Genomic DNA, 17,555 nt, shown 5'->3' on the forward strand with positions numbered 1-17,555 from the left:
TTTTGTGGTTGGATTTCCATAATAGAATATTAAATGTACATTAATGTTTAGTTAGATCAGTTGCGATAGACCAAATATCTAAACATTACTAATTAAGAAGACAAAATCTGTACTTACTACTATTAATTATAAAAGTTCTAAAGCGATGCGAATCTGATTCTACAGTGAAAATTTATATTAACCAATCGGTATGGTAGCTCTGCAGCCTCTATATCTTTAATAAAAAAAAGTCTTTAGAATAAGCTTGTAAACGTACTTCTTCATAATCATTATAAACAATATTATTCTAAAATCGCAAACATCTATTGTAACCAGCATTATAAAATTTCTATTCTACATTCATCTATGGCAGCTATTTGATTGAATTATTCGTTATATAATTTACAATTATATTACACATATATACAATCGCAAATTATTATAAATAATGACGAATAAAGCGTACATAAAACATTTACAGCTAAGTTATGTAAATCAAAACATTAAATGAATTGATTATATAAATGAGGATCTATGTTTTTACAACAAATGATTGTTATTATTTATTTTGTGTCAAACGCTCGATTTACGACATGAAAAATAGAAACAACACTTATTACTATTTAAAGTGATCTGTGAAATACTCTGTCTCTTTCGTTCGAAAGTTAATTAAACGTGAAATGAACAATATTTGAAAATCGATTAAAAATACAATTTAGCACCAAGTACAAACGTTAACCACGTAGACAATTAACTGAAATCTTGTCGCGCGAAATAAGCGACTATGATTGGTTGAATTCAAATGCAATTACTTTAGAGGAAGGTGGTACCAATCTTTTCTAAAGAAACTCTAATAATTTTAAGTAATTGATATCTTCTTAAACAAGCCATCTCATGCTGTAAGGTGGTCGCCAAATCTTTCTCGATCAAATTGTCCTTATCTCGAATAATTGGCTCGCATTAAACATTTTTCGCAAAATTTAAGGTCCTAACTTTCGAGTGACCAAACATTTTCTCTATAAATATTACTTTTACGCAAAATGAGACTATCTTCAAAATTACAGTCGAATCTCTTTGAAAATGTCGCTTACTTAACTGATACGATATCAAAACAATAAAATGTATATTAAAATATGCATCGATAACCACAATTAACATGTATCTATAACAACCACTTACAATTACGTACTAAATCGACAACACTACGGGTGACATTAAAATAGTAAACGGGCTCTAGAAACCCTTGAATTTCCAAAAGTCTGCGACGAATTCGATTTTCCTTTCTGGTCGAGTCACTTTTCAAGTCCCATTGTAACTGGACTGATGACTAATCCGTGATTGCTCGTGAACGCGTGTTCCGTTTTCTGATACCATTGCCTTTGTACACACGTACAGAATGTAAGGCGTACGACGTGTAAAGTACGAGAAGGTTATTACTCGATATCATTAGAAAACGTAAATTGCGCTCAGAGAAGCAGACAGTACGAGTAGTTTTTAGGCTGTACTTGAGAACGAATTAGGAAAAAATGAGTCGATCGTAAATGATTTAAATGGCACGCAGTTGCGTGTAAGAATGAAACGGACCGGAATGGAACAGAGTGGATCGCTGGCAGGTGCTAATATGGCGGCTATTCTGCTTTATAGTTTCATGACAGCGCCCTTTATCTTAACATTTTTTTAAGCAAGTTTGTAGAAAAGTTAAGTCGCATCGTGCAACAGGGGAAATAAACAATGTCATAAATGGGCTCAGTAATGCGCGATAGATAAGCCAGTCAACAAAATGTCAACCAGATCGCAGCTCACGAAAGATTTAAACGGTTCGTCTTCTACTGAATGTTTACGTTCGTGTATCGTCGAGCTGTCACACCGCCTCGAGGAGACAGTTTATTCCGTCGAATTGTTGCTGTTTAATCGAATTCACAGAAACCCCGTTTATTTTTCTTACTAATCGTTCGTGCATTCCTTCTAGAATCGGTGAAAGCTTTGCTCGGTAAGCACATCAAGATATTGTTGAAAAACGTTGTGAAATTGGAAACAAAACAAGATAAACAGGAGAATCGTGTTCTGGTAAGCATTTGTTTTAAACCGACAAAAGTATTGCGCTACAAAATACATTTAAGCGACAACTTGTTGGATAATCGAATTTTGATGATTACAGGTTTTTTCACCATGCCGTCTGTTTCTTTTAACGGCCAAAGTGCCCACAAGGGTAAGAATATAAAATTTTGTCCGCGTAGATAAGAGTATATAAGATAATATGATCGATTGTGTTATTTCTAATTTACAGATCGACTGCCATTTTCATTACCTAGAAATAACTTCTATAGAATCCAAAAGAGCGAATCAGTTATCTTTAAGCGTCGGAGAAAGGTCTTACAATTTTACTACTACAGGAGCAGGTGCAGATACTACAGAAGTAGATGCAATGATTGAGGCCTTACATACTGCAATTCGGAATATCTTCCCCACTGTACCGTTAAAGTAACGCATCCGATGTCTCGTACGTTTATCGTTTGTGGTTGTATATTTAATATTAACGGTACAATTTTGGTTACAGTTACATAATAAGAAAAATAGAGGTAATACCAGCTAGTAGATTGCAAAGTATAAGAGGTAGTGAATTAGCTAGAAGTACAGAAGCGACGAGACACACAGGACCTTGCGGTGGATTTTCAGCCCAGTATGCATGTATGTGTGATTTACATGGTATACCATATAGGGACGAAGTAGCCTGGGTAAGTCATTAATATGTACATCATACTATATTATTACGTATTAAACATTTCTCATGAAGGTTTTATTTGCAGGATGTCGATACGATATACCTCTCTCACGATACAAGAGAGTTAAATTTAAGAGATTTCGATCATTTGGATCAAAAAGATTTGGTGCCAATCATTTCTGCCTTGGAATATAACACTTGGTTCACAAAATTAAGGGCATCGCACCTTAAATTAAGTCACGAACCTCTAGAAAGATTGTTACATGTTATGCGTAGATCTCTTTCCATTCAGGAACTTTATTTAGATAATCTTGGAATTAAATGGTAAAGATGAAAAGAGATGCATAAGTAGAGAGATATATAAATAACGTTAATAAATTAATTAAAAATGTGTTTCTCTTTCTCTTTCAGGGATTTTGCACATAAATTATCATTAGCTTTAATTTCTAATGCTAATACAATGTTACAGACTATTGATTTATCGTACAATACTATTGAAGATAAAGGCTAGTATTATTAACTAATACTCTTAATATCCATTTTGTGTTTCCAATTCTCCGTTTCTTTCTTTTAATATTCAGAAACACATTTAGGATATTCCTCTATAATTTTCTTTCATATTTTTGTAAAAGTCTCTAGTTCACGTGGGATTATTGCTAAATTAATACACATTGTACAAATAACCATTAACATTCTCACTTTATTATTACTACTAATTGTTATTCAAGTTTCTCCTTATTCTTTTATTTTTTTAGCATTCTTTATATAATAAAAAAATTATCAAAGTTTACATTTAATATCTTAAATGATCTAAATTAATAGCTAAGTGTTTTCACTAATAACATTTTTATAATTAATAATGTTTTTAAGGAGGTGCACATTTAAGCGGACCTATCGGAAAATTGCCCAAAGGTTTACAAAAATTAAACTTAGCACATTGTGGACTAACTGGAAAAGGAATAAGTCAGATTGCGCATGCGTTAAGTTTAAATAGAAGCATGCCAACTACGTTACAATATTTGAATCTTTCAGAAAATTCATTAAAAGATGACATCAATGTAAGTAATCTCTATGTACGAATATAAAATTTTAATATAACAAATGGTTATTAATAATGAGTATTTTGCTGATAAAATAATTATTATTCATTTGCAGAATTTATGTAATTTTTTGGCACAACCTAATAGCCTAACTCATTTAGATTTAAGTGGTACAGATACAACACTAGAATGCGTAAGTGTATACATTGATCTTGTAAATGTAAAATTTGATATTACAAAGAAGTTATATATTCTATGTTCCTTTCTTTTTAGCTGTTTGGTGCTTTATTACGGGGTTGTGCAACTAATCTAGTCCATTTAAATGTTGCTCGCAACTCCTTTTCAAGCAAGAAGACCAAAGAAATACCTCCCAGCTTTAAGCAATTCTTTACAGCTACACTTTCATTGAAATACTTAAATATATCTTCCTGTAAATTGCCGTTAGAAGCATTAAAACATTTGTTACTTGGTTTGGCATGCAATGAAAGTACCGTTGGTTTGGAACTTGATATGAGTGGAAACAATTTGGGTTCTATGGGTGCTCATGTCTTGGAATCATGCATCCATGGTGTTCGTTGCATAGCGTCGTTGGATATTTCAGATAGCAGTAAGTAAACTATATACTAGAAAAATGTTATATTTAAAACCTTATTATGTAAAGCATTGAGTATTTAGCATAAAGAATCGTATATAATGAGAAGAATTAATAACCTTGTACTATATCAGCTGATCTAATTACATGAATTGCTTGTCTTTAACACTACATTTTGTATACAATTCTTTTACAGATATGGATGTTGATTTAGCACAAGTAATTACAGCTATAGGAAAAAATAAATCTATAAAACAATTATATATGGGTCGCAATACTATCAGCATGAAAAGTAAACATATTGCTGTTGTAATGGATGCCCTTGTGCAAATGCTTCAAGAAGATGATTGTGTTTTACAAGCGCTACATTTACCAGATTCTCGATTAAAGTCTGATCTCCATAATCTTATTAATGCTCTTGGTAGTAACATGTGTCTTCATACTTTAGATATTAGTGGTAATCAGATTGGTGACCCAGGTGCTAGATTAGTGGCGAAAGCGCTACAAATTAATAACCATTTGCGGACCATTATTTATGACAAAAATAATATTACACTTCAAGGCTATGCTGATATTGTTCATGCTTTAGAAAAGTATGTAATTTCTTAAATTAATAATGTAAGGTATGTTAACATTAAATTTATCGTTCGATGTGTAATAACTCTTTTTTTTTTACAGAAACTGTAGCGTAAGGCATATGCCGTTTCCAATTTATGATTTGCAACCATGTATGAAAACTTCCACTGAGAAAACTGAACAATTAGTTAAGAAGATACAGGATTTACTACAAAGAAATGTTACACCGTGTAAATATAGTCATGGGCAAGCATTTAGATTACAACAAGGATTTTTGTTAAGTTCCACGCAGCAAATGGTCGATAGACTTGTTGTACAAACCCAAGATACTATTAAAGCTATCGCCGCAGAAAGTTGTGATGCTAATAACGATATTAATTATGCGACTGGGCTTATACAAGATGCAGATAATTCGAAACAGGTATAAAATATTGTACACTAAGCAGATTTTGAATAATCGTCTATGTATATAATATTCTTTCAGCTTCTACCGAGATTACATGAAGTTCTTCAACGACGCGACGAGAGTAATCCAATCGAATTAAAATTACACGAAATGGCAAATGAACTTCACAAAGTTGTAACCATATATTTGCAGGTATTTTATCAGAATGAAATATTCACTGCCATTACTTGAAACAATTAAATTTCAAACATTTCACTGTAAATACAGGATTCCTTGGATGCTATGATAAAATGTGCAAATGAGCAATGTCCTACGATACTGTCGCAGACGGTGATTAGAGGCGACGAAAGCGAATCAATTGCAGTCGAAGATGATCTAAGAAATAGTTGCAAAGAGAAAAATCAAATTAGTAGTGAATTTATACATACTACCATTACAGAACAGGCTGGAGCAGATATCGTCAATAGAGTCAAGTATGAATTTAATTAACTTATTCGATAATAAGAAAAACTTTTAATTGTTCTACTAATAAAATTCTTTTTTATAGCGAATTAAATTTGGCTGTTGCTGCGCATGTATCCGACAGAATAACAGACGAAGTGATTGAATCGTTGTCAAGAAGTTATAAAAACTTAGTATGTGTAATACTAATGCACTATATGCATCGAGAGTTTAATATTAAAGCCTTTTAATTTTAACATTGACATTGATGATGATATTTTTAGATCGGTGACTGTGATAGTAGAACAAGAAGCAGTACACCTGATGTGCTACGGCCTAGTGCTGGTTCAATGAGCAGTGGAAGTGTCATAGGAGTTACAAGCACTGTCAGTGTGTCTACAGCATTACCAGTTGGTAGAAGTAGTATTACCTCGGAAGAAGATTGCCCACCAGAGACTTATTCGCTCGTAAATTCCATTTGTCAGTGTTCCAGTGACCCATCTCCAATGGTAAGATATATTTGTGAATACACGGAATGAATCTATCTTTTATATTATATTGATGTTCACTGTGTTAACTATAATGTAAAATTCTATGTCTGACTAGAAATTGGATTATTTGAATCTTGTAAGTAAAATATTTTTATACTTAAAAATATTTCACTTGTTAATTGAATTTTGTATGTACGTTTTTATTACTTTGTGATACTTTGAAGAAGACGATGTACGTATTAATTAAGTTAACGATGACTTTTACGCTTAGGCTACGCCACATCTCTCAAATAAACGGAAAAGTTTGCACGGAAGAAAGTTGCGTCCGAAGTCTGTAGTCGATTCTGTGGAGGGCCTCTCGGCAGATGACATCCCAGACCTGTTACCATCGTTACCAAAAAGTCAAGCTGAAGGTTCATATATTTTTTTTTATCCTACGTTTAATAAATTTATAACTTATGACGACAATGAACCCTTCCAGCTATTTCAGAAACAGAACATTCGTTAACGGAGTCATTGGATTCTGTTTCCGAATTACCTAACACTGTAGGGCAACAGCTGCAACATTTGGTAAAATCTAGACCTCGCAGAACAAAGACCAGGGCACCCACGAGACCAATGTTGAGACCCGATCAACCAGTGGATGGTCTTGCTCTTGGAGAAGGCCTTGACGTGTTCTTCAGACCAACTACACCGACAACACCTCTCATTTCTCCTACAAGCGATGATAGGTATTACGTTTAAAATTGGACTTACTATTTTTTTTGTATAAATTCTCTATGTTAACTAAGTTTTTTCATCCGGTTGTAGCTCCTTGCATACCTTCCCGACCGATGGTAGTCCAAATTTGTCTCTTACAAGTCACAAAAGTATTCCACCTGAAACAGATAAGAAACTTGGCTGTAGTTCTCCGATGTTGAAAACACTTCTCGAACCGACACCACGATCACGATCCAGTGATAATTTAGAGAAATTCTCTCCCCTTGTTGGCAGAAGATCTCAAGGTGATTCACCATTAACCGCATCTCCGTTAGCTCGACGAAACACGACTGATAATGCTCAGAATCATGAAAGAATTGTTGCAAAATCTGATAACAGTAAAGATACAAATAGTAATGTATATAACAATAGTGTCAATAGTTCTGCCGATACATCTAAACGTAACACATTACCAATTATCGGTCCTGGTACAAGTCCACGCAGTTTACGAGATTCGGACGAAAGTAATAAAACGTTGCAACAAACAAATACCATCAATCCTTCCGATAAGGATGCAACGACTGTTCCTAAAGATTATGAAAATAGAAAGAGTTTAGCAAAAAAGTCTACAGCAGAAACTGATAAGACTGCAAATCCAGCTCTGCCTTCACTCAAATTAAGATCGACAGGTTTTGATCTTCGTAGTCCAACAAATGGTAGCAGTACGAAAACTAATTCAGAAGCATCGAAGTCTCCAGTATTAAAATCATTAACCAAAGGAAATAGTTCTATTACAGATGGAAAAAACAATGGTGCTCTTTCAAAAACAAAACTTATTCCACCTGTAACAGCTCCGAAACCAAGACCTTGGAGTATGACCACTGATAGAAAATCTGGTACGAAAATAAAGCAAATTATTTAGTAACAAAATTCTCTGAAGGAGCTGCTTAATGGAAAAATCTTGTCAACTGTATCGAAATATATTTTCTATTGAACAGAACTTGCATCCAAAAGCATCGGATAGTGCACAGAAAATTTTCGATTCAATCAAATTCGTAACTTATAATAACGTGTACATGTTGTTTATTTAATTTTCTAGGTGAATTTAATTTATTAAGCGACGGTTCTAGTCCAAATACTTCAGCAGGTAATACACCTGATTCTGGTGACGCTCTTGATGAATCAACAGATAGCGGCGTAAGTGGTCCCGCGTCATTACCGCCAACATTATCAGCAAGTAGTACTGCTAGTTCTTTAAGTAATACAAGCGTAGAGAAAAGATCAGTCAGGGAATTGGCAGCTAGTTTAAACAAAAATAAAACAGAAAGGAAAGAGAATGGTAAGATAATTGTGTTCTTTCCCATCGCATGCTTAGCGTACATAGTAACCCAATAAATGCCTATCGAGTCACGCATAATTTTGAATTAAGTATCATTTCCTTGTTAATTCCAAGTATATTGTACATATGCATGTTGAGCCCTTAAATTAAGAAGCCTTGCTGTACATATTATTTTAGAGCATACCGCACCTGCAGCATGGAGGTCGGTGCTTCAACGTTCTATCAACCAACCAGATACCAAGGTATTTTACGTAATGTCTGTTTTTTTTTTCTCTTGTCTTTTTTTTCCTTCTTGCCACTTAATATAATTTTCAGAAAGAGAGTGCTACATAAAATATTTAATACGTAATAAGACTCATTATAAAAGCTTGTAAACAATTGTTTTGCGCTTGAAATCCATTAACATGAGTTTATAATTCTAATTTCTTCTCATGCAATTCATTTGTCTTTGGTGTAACACACGAGCGCATTGTCTAAAAAGAGACATAACAATAATTCGATGTACAATTCCGTGCGTGATGCGATCAATTACTTATAATCGCTATGCTTTCAGGTAACGGAAGTGCCGAGAACGGTTGAAGAGAGTCGTATAAGTTTTAAGCTTCGACGTACTTCATTTTTACGTGACTCAAATTTCAACTACAACAACGATGTAGTTGACGTTTGATCGTGACTTAATGCAGTAATAATTAAAGAGTTAGTGTCAATGACTGGATACTTATTAAGAAATCTTTTATCAGAGTATTTTATATTGGGCACAAAAATATATGCAATGCGACACGTTCGTACTTGTGCCATATGAAGTCAAAACGCAAAAGCAAGTGCTAACAAGACATTAGAGACAAGATACCGTGGTCTCTATAGAAAGTATCAACCTATTATTAAGGTGGCATTAAAAAAATCTTATAGTTTTTTATAAAACTGCAATTTTAATGCTATTTTATCTTAATTTAGAAGTAAGTATTTGTATTTAATATACACGAAAATCATTTAATATTTTCATTGCAATAAGTTGGAAATACTTGCTCCTACAAAGAACGTATTAAATGCTTCAACATTCCGTCAGGTTTTCAGAGAAAGGTCTGTTTGATTTTTTCGATAATATTATTCGAAAGATGAACCATGTTATGTTTGTTTAGCAGTTAAATATTTATATATTGTTTGTCTATAATTTAAAAAGTGATAGATTCTTATATAAAGATCACGAGTTAAATGATTTTAATTATTTCAAACGCACGACTGCTGATCTGTTACGATCAGAAGGTAACGATAATCATAGTTCGGCATTCGGCAATACTTGTCTTTTTATTATTTACACAAATTCGGATTGTCTTCCGAAGTTATCTGTTTTTTTCTTATTCTTTAATTTCTTGTGTAATAACTATTTTAAACTGTTTATCACTATGCAACCAGTTGTAACAGACCTGTGATCATTAAAAAAATGCAAGCTTTTATTAAATCCAGATTAACTATTATTTATAATTATTTTACTTTTGTTTACATACAATTTTTATTAGATTGTTAAATTTTATATTACATTTTTCTTTTTTAATCCAATCGGAATTGAGGTGAAGAATGCACAAAGAAAATTTCAAGGATCATAAAACATGTGTGTGCCATATAATATACAATGAAAGATGTTTCGTTTTTCACACGATAAGGGGACAAAATTTAAAAGGTTTTATATAAAAAGTATAATACTGTCAAATATGTCTCATTGATTTATACAAATTTAATAATGTAACGTGTAAACATTATATAATGCATATACGACGTATATATACATGATATGGGCGAGAAGATTGGAATTAAATTAAATTCCAATGAAATTAATCCGAGAAAGAGTGTACACTTTCATTACATTTCACGAATTTTTTTGCAATATTTGTAAGTTATGTATTTTTTTGCTATTTTATATCTTGTTAAAGAGAGATGTACTATAGTTAAGAATAATTTACAAAAGTCTTTTTGCTACACGCGTCCTTTCAGTAAGGAAGCAGCTTTTTTATGACAAGTTTTTTTGTACGATGTAAAAAAAAAAACGTATTACAGAATATAATACAAGTTTCAACTTACGTAAGTATATTGAAAGGTAGTTTTTGAATAGTAAAAGACCTATGTACATATACGTGTATAAAAAATTACACATAGGTAAATTAGTCATAATTGCAGCTATCATAGACAAATAAATATTTGAATATCTATTTGATATTGGATTTATACTAATAATCGTGATTAATAAACTATATGTAAGTCTTTTTACATGCAGATATTTAGGACTGCGCGCTCTATAATAGTATTGCATGTTATGTAATTGAAACTATTCTTCTCAAGATGTAGGTAAACGAATTGTGAAGTGCAAAATGTGATTGTTGTATTCTGAGAAATCTGGATTGCATACTTAACGCTGATCTTTCTACCTAAAAATCATGAGTGTGTCATATAGGTTGGATATAAAATATTATAAATACCTAACTAAAGACATTTCCTTATTAAATAACTACTACTTATATTCTAAATTTTGCTAGAGGCAAATTAAATTTATATCCGACATATTTGTCGAAATAATACAACATACGAAGTAAACACCGAAGAGAATTTTCGAGTAATGTAAACAAACAAATCAGTATCGTAAAAGGTAGCTATGTAATTATAACGTTACTTAATAATTGTACGTTCACTGGAAGATTTGTAATTTAATTACATCCATGGTAAAATAATATATTTGTAAACATGTATGTACTTGTATTTTTACGTGAGTACATGCAGTTAACAGTTTGTATACACGTTACGTTGCAGGTGGTTTTTTTAAAGATACAAAAACACGAAACCGTGCTCTTAATTCTCGTGAAAAAATCGGCTCTTCGCGGTTGTAAAATCTCAACGCGACCCAGCGAACTTTTTACGAAAAATCACAGAGAATAAAAGAAAGATGGTATAAATTCTAAATGATACGTTCACGAAAAAAGAAGAGAACATTCTGTCGAGTTTAACAACTGTAACGTAAAAATGACAATTTACACGATTGTGCCAAAAAGTGAAATTAATTTTTCTATGGGTAAAATCTTCAATTTTCGAAATACTTGCATACACATATTTCGATTACTTTTTAAGGTAGAAATCATACGTGGACAAACATTCTGAGCCTGAAAATGTAATTCTTATATTATAATAATTATTATTCTGTACACAAAAAAAGATCACCTGTAATAGACAATATTTTAGTGTGTAAATATATTAAATGCAATTGCAGTATGTATGTATCGATAGGTGAGTGATATACATATATACATAAAACATTCTTCATATTACATTCCTGTATTTACACTTATGTATACATCTGTTGTATTATTAAGCACGTCTCAAAATCTGCTCACTGATTTTCTATATATGTATTATCATTCGATAAATGAATGTAAACTAATATCAATATTCGCAGATTTTGATGCAGTGCTTATTAATCATGCAATATAACTCACTAGTGAATAAAGACTCCTATTACATATATATGCAATACTGATCGTTTTCCCCATTGTATATACACATATATACAATGTTAATTGTTAAACAATTACTACGATTAATTTTCACAGGACAATTTATTATTATTATTGTTGTTCTCCAATAAATTCCATGTAAGAATAATTTTAAATAACTTTAGAGTAGTTAACAATGTCATTATTGCTACGAATATTTTCAAATTGAATATATGTGAAATTTATTGTAAATTTCTTGTAATAATGTAAATGTTTCGTTGCGTGTTTTATATATATATATATATATATATAATATTTAGGAAATATTTGAAATAAATTTCAAAGTATATTATTGCGAAACGTATAAAATGCGAGTCCAACTAGTGCGCGTGCGCGAGGAATTGTATGAAATCTGGCATGTTTCCATAATTCAAGAGATGGAGAAGTACAGCAGTGAATGACAAGGCTCGAGGAAATAAAGTGGATGGAATTCGTTTAATCTAGGAAATGCTAATGAGTTTCGTTAGAAGTTTTGTATTATTAAGTTGAGACGGTGCGAAGAAATGTCGCGTTCAAAATCTGAGAAGATCGGGAACGGTGGTAAATGTGAGTTGAGCGTGTGGACACGTGCGATAACAGCGAACTCCGAATGGCCAGACAAAGTAAACATAACCTTTACTCAATTAATATACTCCTACGTCTATTCTTACGGTTACGATTGCAGCCATTTCATTTCTGTCTTTAGGAAGAATTTCTTGACGTTATATATTGGGCTAAACAAGCAATTGGTATTATAGTTGGTATAGGATGGGGTCTTATACCTTTGAAAGGTTTCATAGCTCTGCTATTGTAAGTTATTATCGTCTCCTACGAACACGTACACGTATTAAATTATATAGAATTGTAATCATCTATTATCTATTGATATCTTGATGTTTCAGGTTTGTATTAGTTAACGCAGGTATAACGTACCTGTATTTTAGCAATTTTCAACAAATTGATGAAGAAGAATTCGGCGGTGTATGGGAATTAACTAAGGAAGGTTTTATGACATCGTTTGCTGGTTTCTTGGTAATTCAACATTATTTTTAATATTACTCATTTGGATCCGTTTCATTTGTAATTTCATAACACGAAATTGTTTGCGCGTAGGTGACTTGGATTATTATATATTCAGGACTGCATTTTGATTAATTATTTTTATAGTTACCTCAACAATGACTTGACTGATGAACGCATTAATGCACATAATATCCTTCAACGATTAAGTGCTCTATGCATACATACAATTTACCTCAGAAACATTTTGTGGCAAAGAATTAATTTTTTTTATAGATTATTGTATGTGCTTAGGGCTCATAGCGCATTTAGCGAACATACAATTGAATTTATCATTGTTTACTTACATAACTTTACGTGTGTTATCGCATAAAAGATATTTATGTATTAAACAAAATGTTTTTTTCATATGAGAACATGTGCACTACATTCTAAAGATCAAATATTTGTTACTAGAAACAGCGATTTTATATGTTACCCATAGAGTACTTTTGTTTTAAACTTAATTCCTTTGTTACATATTATTGATACAAATAAGTGCTGTAAACTATGCTATAAAAACATACATGTCGCATATGCCAAATCAGATTATATATAACTAAGCAAATAATTAATATAAATAAATATTTGAGAAATAACTTTATTGCTCAATATTTGATCGTACATAATACTAGATATGTTACTCGTAAACATTTTATATCCAATAGCTAATAGGCCTTAAATCTGATACATTTCGTTGACAGTTGTTTATTATTTTAAAGGGATAACGGTGTAATAATGAAACAAATTGTTACAAAATAATTTAAAGGAAACCAATTAATATGCAATTCCTTAATTATGATTAATAAATAAACTAACGGCAATTTTGACATAAAGGGTTTATTTAAGAGGTGTATTAAATGTGTATAAATTATTAAAAATATGTTAATAAAATGTGTTTAATATATTCGTATAAAAACATATTGGAATTAACCGACCATTAAACGCTTCCGTCCCCGTGATTGCACTTCCTTATATTTTGAAACAATTTCTTTATATTGGCTCTTATTTGTGTACTGTTTTTTGTAAGTATCAAATATTTTTGTAAATAAAGAGGGTATTTCAGAATGTGCGCTTAGCAATGACCGTTCGAGGACGTACAAGTCCACGGCTTTATCTTCTGTGCTCGAGTCTATACGAGCTAATCCAAAATCTATTATAACAAAATTATGTGCAACTAAAAAAAGAAAAGGGCAAGATTACTAACATAACGTAAATTATGTGTTCCAATTTCAAATTCTGTACCGTCATATTTTGCAATATTTGCGTCTTCGTTAACATTTCTCAATAGTACATTGGAAGTAGTTAAATCGCCGTGAATTACATTTTTCGAATGCAACTTGGCGATAAGCGTCCCAAGTCCTTCTGTTATAAAATCTAGCAAGCGATCAGAATCAATTTTTTTCGAAACGATCCTGTCAATAAAATCTTTTAACGATATCGCATTTTCTATATACTCCATATAAATGCATCGTCGTTCCAAATTTGCCAAATATATAGCTGGTGTTGGGACTCCTTAAAAAAACAGAGTATTCAAACACGTTCATGTCGCGAGAAATTAACGCGACGTTATGTATAGTCTTTATTCAAATTTTACCTGCAACTTTAGCGCGAATTATAGCACGACATTCAGCTTTTATTCGATCTTTTGTGAGACGAGTATCTAACTCCGCATGTCTGTATTTCTTTTCAAACCTTTCTTTTATTAACGTTGGTTTTCCTAAGTAAATACCTTTATATATGCGGGCTTCAGCACCTTGCGCTATTAATTCAAAATCTTTCATATCGTTTGTTATTTAGTTTTCAACTGAAAAAATTACTGTTTACATTTATATAAAATATATGATGGAAATGAAAAGAATTTGTCTAACATCGAATTTGTCTAATGCCATTGAAGTATCGTTGAGAATGAAAGTTTTCATAGAATTTGGCGCATAAGAATTTGTAATTAAAAACCCGTTGATTCACTGATATTTTTGACATGCAATCGCAAGCCTCGCAAGTAAGCTGTTATCAAGGGGAACGGAAAGATGAAGTTATTCGCGCTAGCAAGGGCAAGATGAGGGCGAAACGCAAATCGATCGTTACCCGAGAGCGTCCTGCGCGCTAATCGCTATCCCAGCGCTAGTATTCGCCCATACTTTGTTCCTATCGGATTGACAAGCTAATACTGTGTTTTTCGTCCTATTCAAAATATTGAAAATCATTCTTTTCCATTTGGTACCAGCTGAGATGAGGGACGAAGTGAAAATGGACGCGAATCGGCTAATCGCCGAAGTTTACAAGCGGCCAGCGCTTTGGAACCAAAGGCATATCTCGTATCACAATCGCGAAGTGACGAACCGCGTTTGGATGGAGATTGCATCGATATTCAAGTTGCCCAGTAGGTGCATTAATGAAATCGTTTGTCAGAAATATAATTCGCGCGCGCATTTTAACGATTCGTTCTGCCTACCGATATCTAACTGTTTGCCTTTCTTTTATAATTACCTTAAGTACAAACTGTTGTCGTAATCGCTTTAATAAAACAACAACTAAACCGATCGCTTTTATAAGTAAGGACGATATTTTATACGTTCGTTATATTGTTGACTAACAATTTGAATTTTACAATAACGTAAAACGCATAAAAAACGGTTTCTTCTGTTATATGTACATGAATTTTGTACGTTGCAATTTTATTGTAATTGTTTTGCGAGAAATATGTTTGTACGTCTTGAGGTTATCAAATTTGTTTCTTATTTCTGATGTGCTGCTTGTACATAGTGTACTCGCTTATACGAATAGCGATCTACTTAACCTCACTTTCTGACGAATCACGTAACCGAGTATATTTTACTCTACATCAATTTGTACACTTGTTTTAGTGGACGAATCTCATAACTATATCAAATTTTACAGTATGAACGATCGAAAACTTACAATATGTTATTATTTACAGCATTATAACGCGAGAGGATTTAAATTGCGAGTACAAGCTTGTTAGACGAAGACGCATGCGTGCAAGCACAGTCAATAAATTTCGATTATCGCATCTGTGAACAACTCCCGTTCGATACTTATTTGTATCGGCTGCTATTCAAATTTTAATTAGTGATTTAGCGTTTTAGAAAAAATCATTCGTCACGTTAATGTATTTTTAACTATACAAACAAATTATATAACAATAGAGTGAAAGAGCAATTAATGTTGCCATATGATGGCCAATTTATATTAGTTTAATTAGATAAATAATCATAGTTCACATTTCTATTAAATTTTAATCGCTCTTTTTTCTCTTTGTGAATGACGGTCCTGAAAATCACGTGATTTGATTGTGTTCTGTTCCAAACTGAATATTAACTCATATGATACACCGTTCTAGCAGAATTTGATTTAGTATACTAAAATTAATGCGAAATTAGCTCGTAATATAATTCATTTAAGGAACACGCGTAAGTGAAATGATTAAAATGTAATGTCTGCGCATTTTTCAGAGCCAGTATTAAAAGCAAAATGGAAAGGTTTGCGAGATACGTTCCGGGCAGAGTTGAAGAAGGACCAAGTTTACCGCAAGAGCAAATTCCATCGGAATAGGCCAGTATGGATACACTTCAATAGTTTACAGTTTTTAAAAGAGCAAATGTTACCGCGTCCTCCGATCTGGGAACGAGGTAATTCCTGCCAGGACGACGATCGAGTGGCCAGCGAAGGTGAGGGCGACGGGACGCTGAACAGCTCGTCGGTAACAAGTAGAAACGTGGACGATCGAAACGCGATCGCGAATCATCTACTGTCGATAAACACCGACAACGGGCTGAAGATCGACGCTGTGAATCACATAGACGTGAAACAAGAACCCGAGGAGAACTTCGACAACCTCGAGTTTCAGTGCGTTTCCGACAATCTCACGGAGAACGAGATGATGCTACAGAACATTTCTCCTGAACAGGTGCTCATGGGCGACAACGACTCGAAAATCGGCATCCCGGTCGATCCCTTGGACGGGAACCGTTTCGACGACAATTATTATTTCCTCATGAGCCTTTTACCCCATATAAGAACGTTGCCCGCCGACAGAAGAATGTTGCTCAGGATGCAAATGCAGGAACTGGTTTACAAGGAAGTTTACAAGAAAAATTCGGATGGTGTTACCGCATCGTAAAGTTAAAAATGAATATTTTCTAACAGAGGTATAAGTAACCGTTTCGTCGAGTACGAGGTTCGATTAAACGGGACAGATCAGTTCGCGCGTTCCACGCGCGAATAAATTCTGTTTCGTTTGGAAGGACCAAGAATCGAGAAATGCGAGGGGATAATAGCGTTCAGTCGAGGTTCGAATAATTTCCGTATTGCCGCAGGTTGAGAGGCACTGGTGCTTTCTCGTACCTGCGGGTACGACCGTGATGTTTAGCGTGGTGTATATAGGTGTAGTAAACGTATTCGTATATTCACGAACATTCCTGTTCCGTTGCGCATGCGTACCTGACATGGCTCCTCTCGGCTGATCGTTTCGTTCGTTTTCGCGTCACGATTCGGTTGTGCTTTCGTTTAGTTCGCTTGCGATTGCCACAAGATGGTTATGTCCATGTCGTCCCGAATTCACCGCTGTTAATTTAGCCATCGCGTTCACGCGGCTATCCTCGTACGCGTCCGGGATACTCGCCTGTGACTCCTTTTGTGTACTACCTTGTCTATTACCTGATCGTGACTTAGT

General features: G+C 33.3%; 4 protein-coding genes across 7 annotated transcripts; 3 read left to right on the forward strand and 1 right to left on the reverse strand.

The window, feature by feature from the left end:
* The first annotated feature begins 1,540 nt into the window (after positions 1-1,540).
* Lrr (capping protein regulator and myosin 1 linker 1 leucine rich repeat protein) lies at positions 1,541-10,069 on the forward strand. Of its 4 annotated transcripts, XM_076907624.1 has the most exons (23): positions 1,541-1,796; positions 1,949-2,046; positions 2,138-2,188; positions 2,267-2,460; positions 2,537-2,714; positions 2,787-3,025; positions 3,113-3,207; positions 3,572-3,759; positions 3,857-3,934; positions 4,015-4,348; positions 4,530-4,926; positions 5,012-5,330; positions 5,394-5,507; positions 5,583-5,788; positions 5,863-5,950; positions 6,041-6,265; positions 6,363-6,383; positions 6,519-6,660; positions 6,729-6,978; positions 7,058-7,842; positions 8,046-8,285; positions 8,463-8,527; positions 8,839-10,069. In XM_076907624.1, the coding sequence occupies exons 1-23, from the start codon at positions 1,760-1,762 to the stop codon at positions 8,950-8,952; spliced, it is 4,458 nt and encodes a 1,485-aa protein (XP_076763739.1). In that variant the 5' UTR covers positions 1,541-1,759; the 3' UTR covers positions 8,953-10,069. The 4 variants fall into 4 exon arrangements, with proteins under 4 accessions (XP_076763739.1, XP_076763741.1, XP_076763742.1 ...); XM_076907626.1 differs by lacking the exon at positions 8,463-8,527; XM_076907627.1 differs by lacking the exon at positions 8,463-8,527 and having other exon boundaries at positions 8,046-8,143.
* A 2,092-nt stretch (positions 10,070-12,161) lies between these two features.
* LOC143431205 (GEL complex subunit OPTI) lies at positions 12,162-13,458 on the forward strand. The gene is made up of 4 exons (XM_076907770.1): positions 12,162-12,423; positions 12,507-12,610; positions 12,703-12,832; positions 12,914-13,458. The coding sequence occupies exons 1-4, from the start codon at positions 12,325-12,327 to the stop codon at positions 12,953-12,955; spliced, it is 375 nt and encodes a 124-aa protein (XP_076763885.1). The 5' UTR covers positions 12,162-12,324; the 3' UTR covers positions 12,956-13,458.
* A 283-nt stretch (positions 13,459-13,741) lies between these two features.
* Prpk (TP53 regulating kinase) lies at positions 13,742-15,912 on the reverse strand. Its single transcript, XM_076907769.1, has 4 exons — positions 15,782-15,912; positions 14,457-14,666; positions 14,105-14,374; positions 13,742-14,036 (listed from the first exon to the last, which is right to left on the reverse strand). Exons 2-4 carry the CDS (start codon positions 14,641-14,643, stop codon positions 13,789-13,791), a joined length of 705 nt encoding a protein of 234 aa, XP_076763884.1. The 5' UTR covers positions 14,644-14,666; positions 15,782-15,912; the 3' UTR covers positions 13,742-13,788.
* Positions 14,804-17,046, forward strand: LOC143431203 (uncharacterized). Its single transcript, XM_076907768.1, has 2 exons — positions 14,804-15,242; positions 16,336-17,046. Exons 1-2 carry the CDS (start codon positions 15,092-15,094, stop codon positions 17,001-17,003), a joined length of 819 nt encoding a protein of 272 aa, XP_076763883.1. The 5' UTR covers positions 14,804-15,091; the 3' UTR covers positions 17,004-17,046.
* The last annotated feature ends 509 nt before the right edge of the window (positions 17,047-17,555 follow it).

The sequence above is a fragment of the Xylocopa sonorina genome, chromosome 17 (assembly GCF_050948175.1).
Source record: "Xylocopa sonorina isolate GNS202 chromosome 17, iyXylSono1_principal, whole genome shotgun sequence".
Classification (NCBI taxonomy): Eukaryota; Metazoa; Arthropoda; class Insecta; order Hymenoptera; family Apidae; genus Xylocopa; species Xylocopa sonorina.

Excerpts from the sequence above, each read along its gene's own strand:
- LOC143431203 (XM_076907768.1), top strand. The coding sequence starts at position 15,092 with ATGAGGGACGAAGTGAAAATGGACGCGAATCGGCTAATCGCCGAAGTT. Across the intron at positions 15,243-16,335 it reads ATCGATATTCAAGTTGCCCA|AGCCAGTATTAAAAGCAAAA; the intron begins GTAGGTGCATTA and ends CGCATTTTTCAG.
- Prpk (XM_076907769.1), bottom strand. The coding sequence starts at position 14,643 with ATGAAAGATTTTGAATTAATAGCGCAAGGTGCTGAAGCCCGCATATAT. Across the intron at positions 14,375-14,456 it reads AATTCGCGCTAAAGTTGCAG|GAGTCCCAACACCAGCTATA; the intron begins GTAAAATTTGAA and ends TGTTTTTTTAAG. Across the intron at positions 14,037-14,104 it reads AAATATTGCAAAATATGACG|TTGCACATAATTTTGTTATA; the intron begins GTACAGAATTTG and ends TTCTTTTTTTAG.
- LOC143431205 (XM_076907770.1), top strand. The coding sequence starts at position 12,325 with ATGTCGCGTTCAAAATCTGAGAAGATCGGGAACGGTGGTAAATGTGAG. Across the intron at positions 12,611-12,702 it reads GGTTTCATAGCTCTGCTATT|GTTTGTATTAGTTAACGCAG; the intron begins GTAAGTTATTAT and ends TTGATGTTTCAG. Across the intron at positions 12,833-12,913 it reads CATCGTTTGCTGGTTTCTTG|GTGACTTGGATTATTATATA; the intron begins GTAATTCAACAT and ends GTTTGCGCGTAG.
- Lrr (XM_076907624.1), top strand. The coding sequence starts at position 1,760 with ATGTCAACCAGATCGCAGCTCACGAAAGATTTAAACG. Across the intron at positions 3,935-4,014 it reads CAGATACAACACTAGAATGC|CTGTTTGGTGCTTTATTACG; the intron begins GTAAGTGTATAC and ends CTTTCTTTTTAG. Across the intron at positions 5,789-5,862 it reads GATATCGTCAATAGAGTCAA|CGAATTAAATTTGGCTGTTG; the intron begins GTATGAATTTAA and ends TCTTTTTTATAG.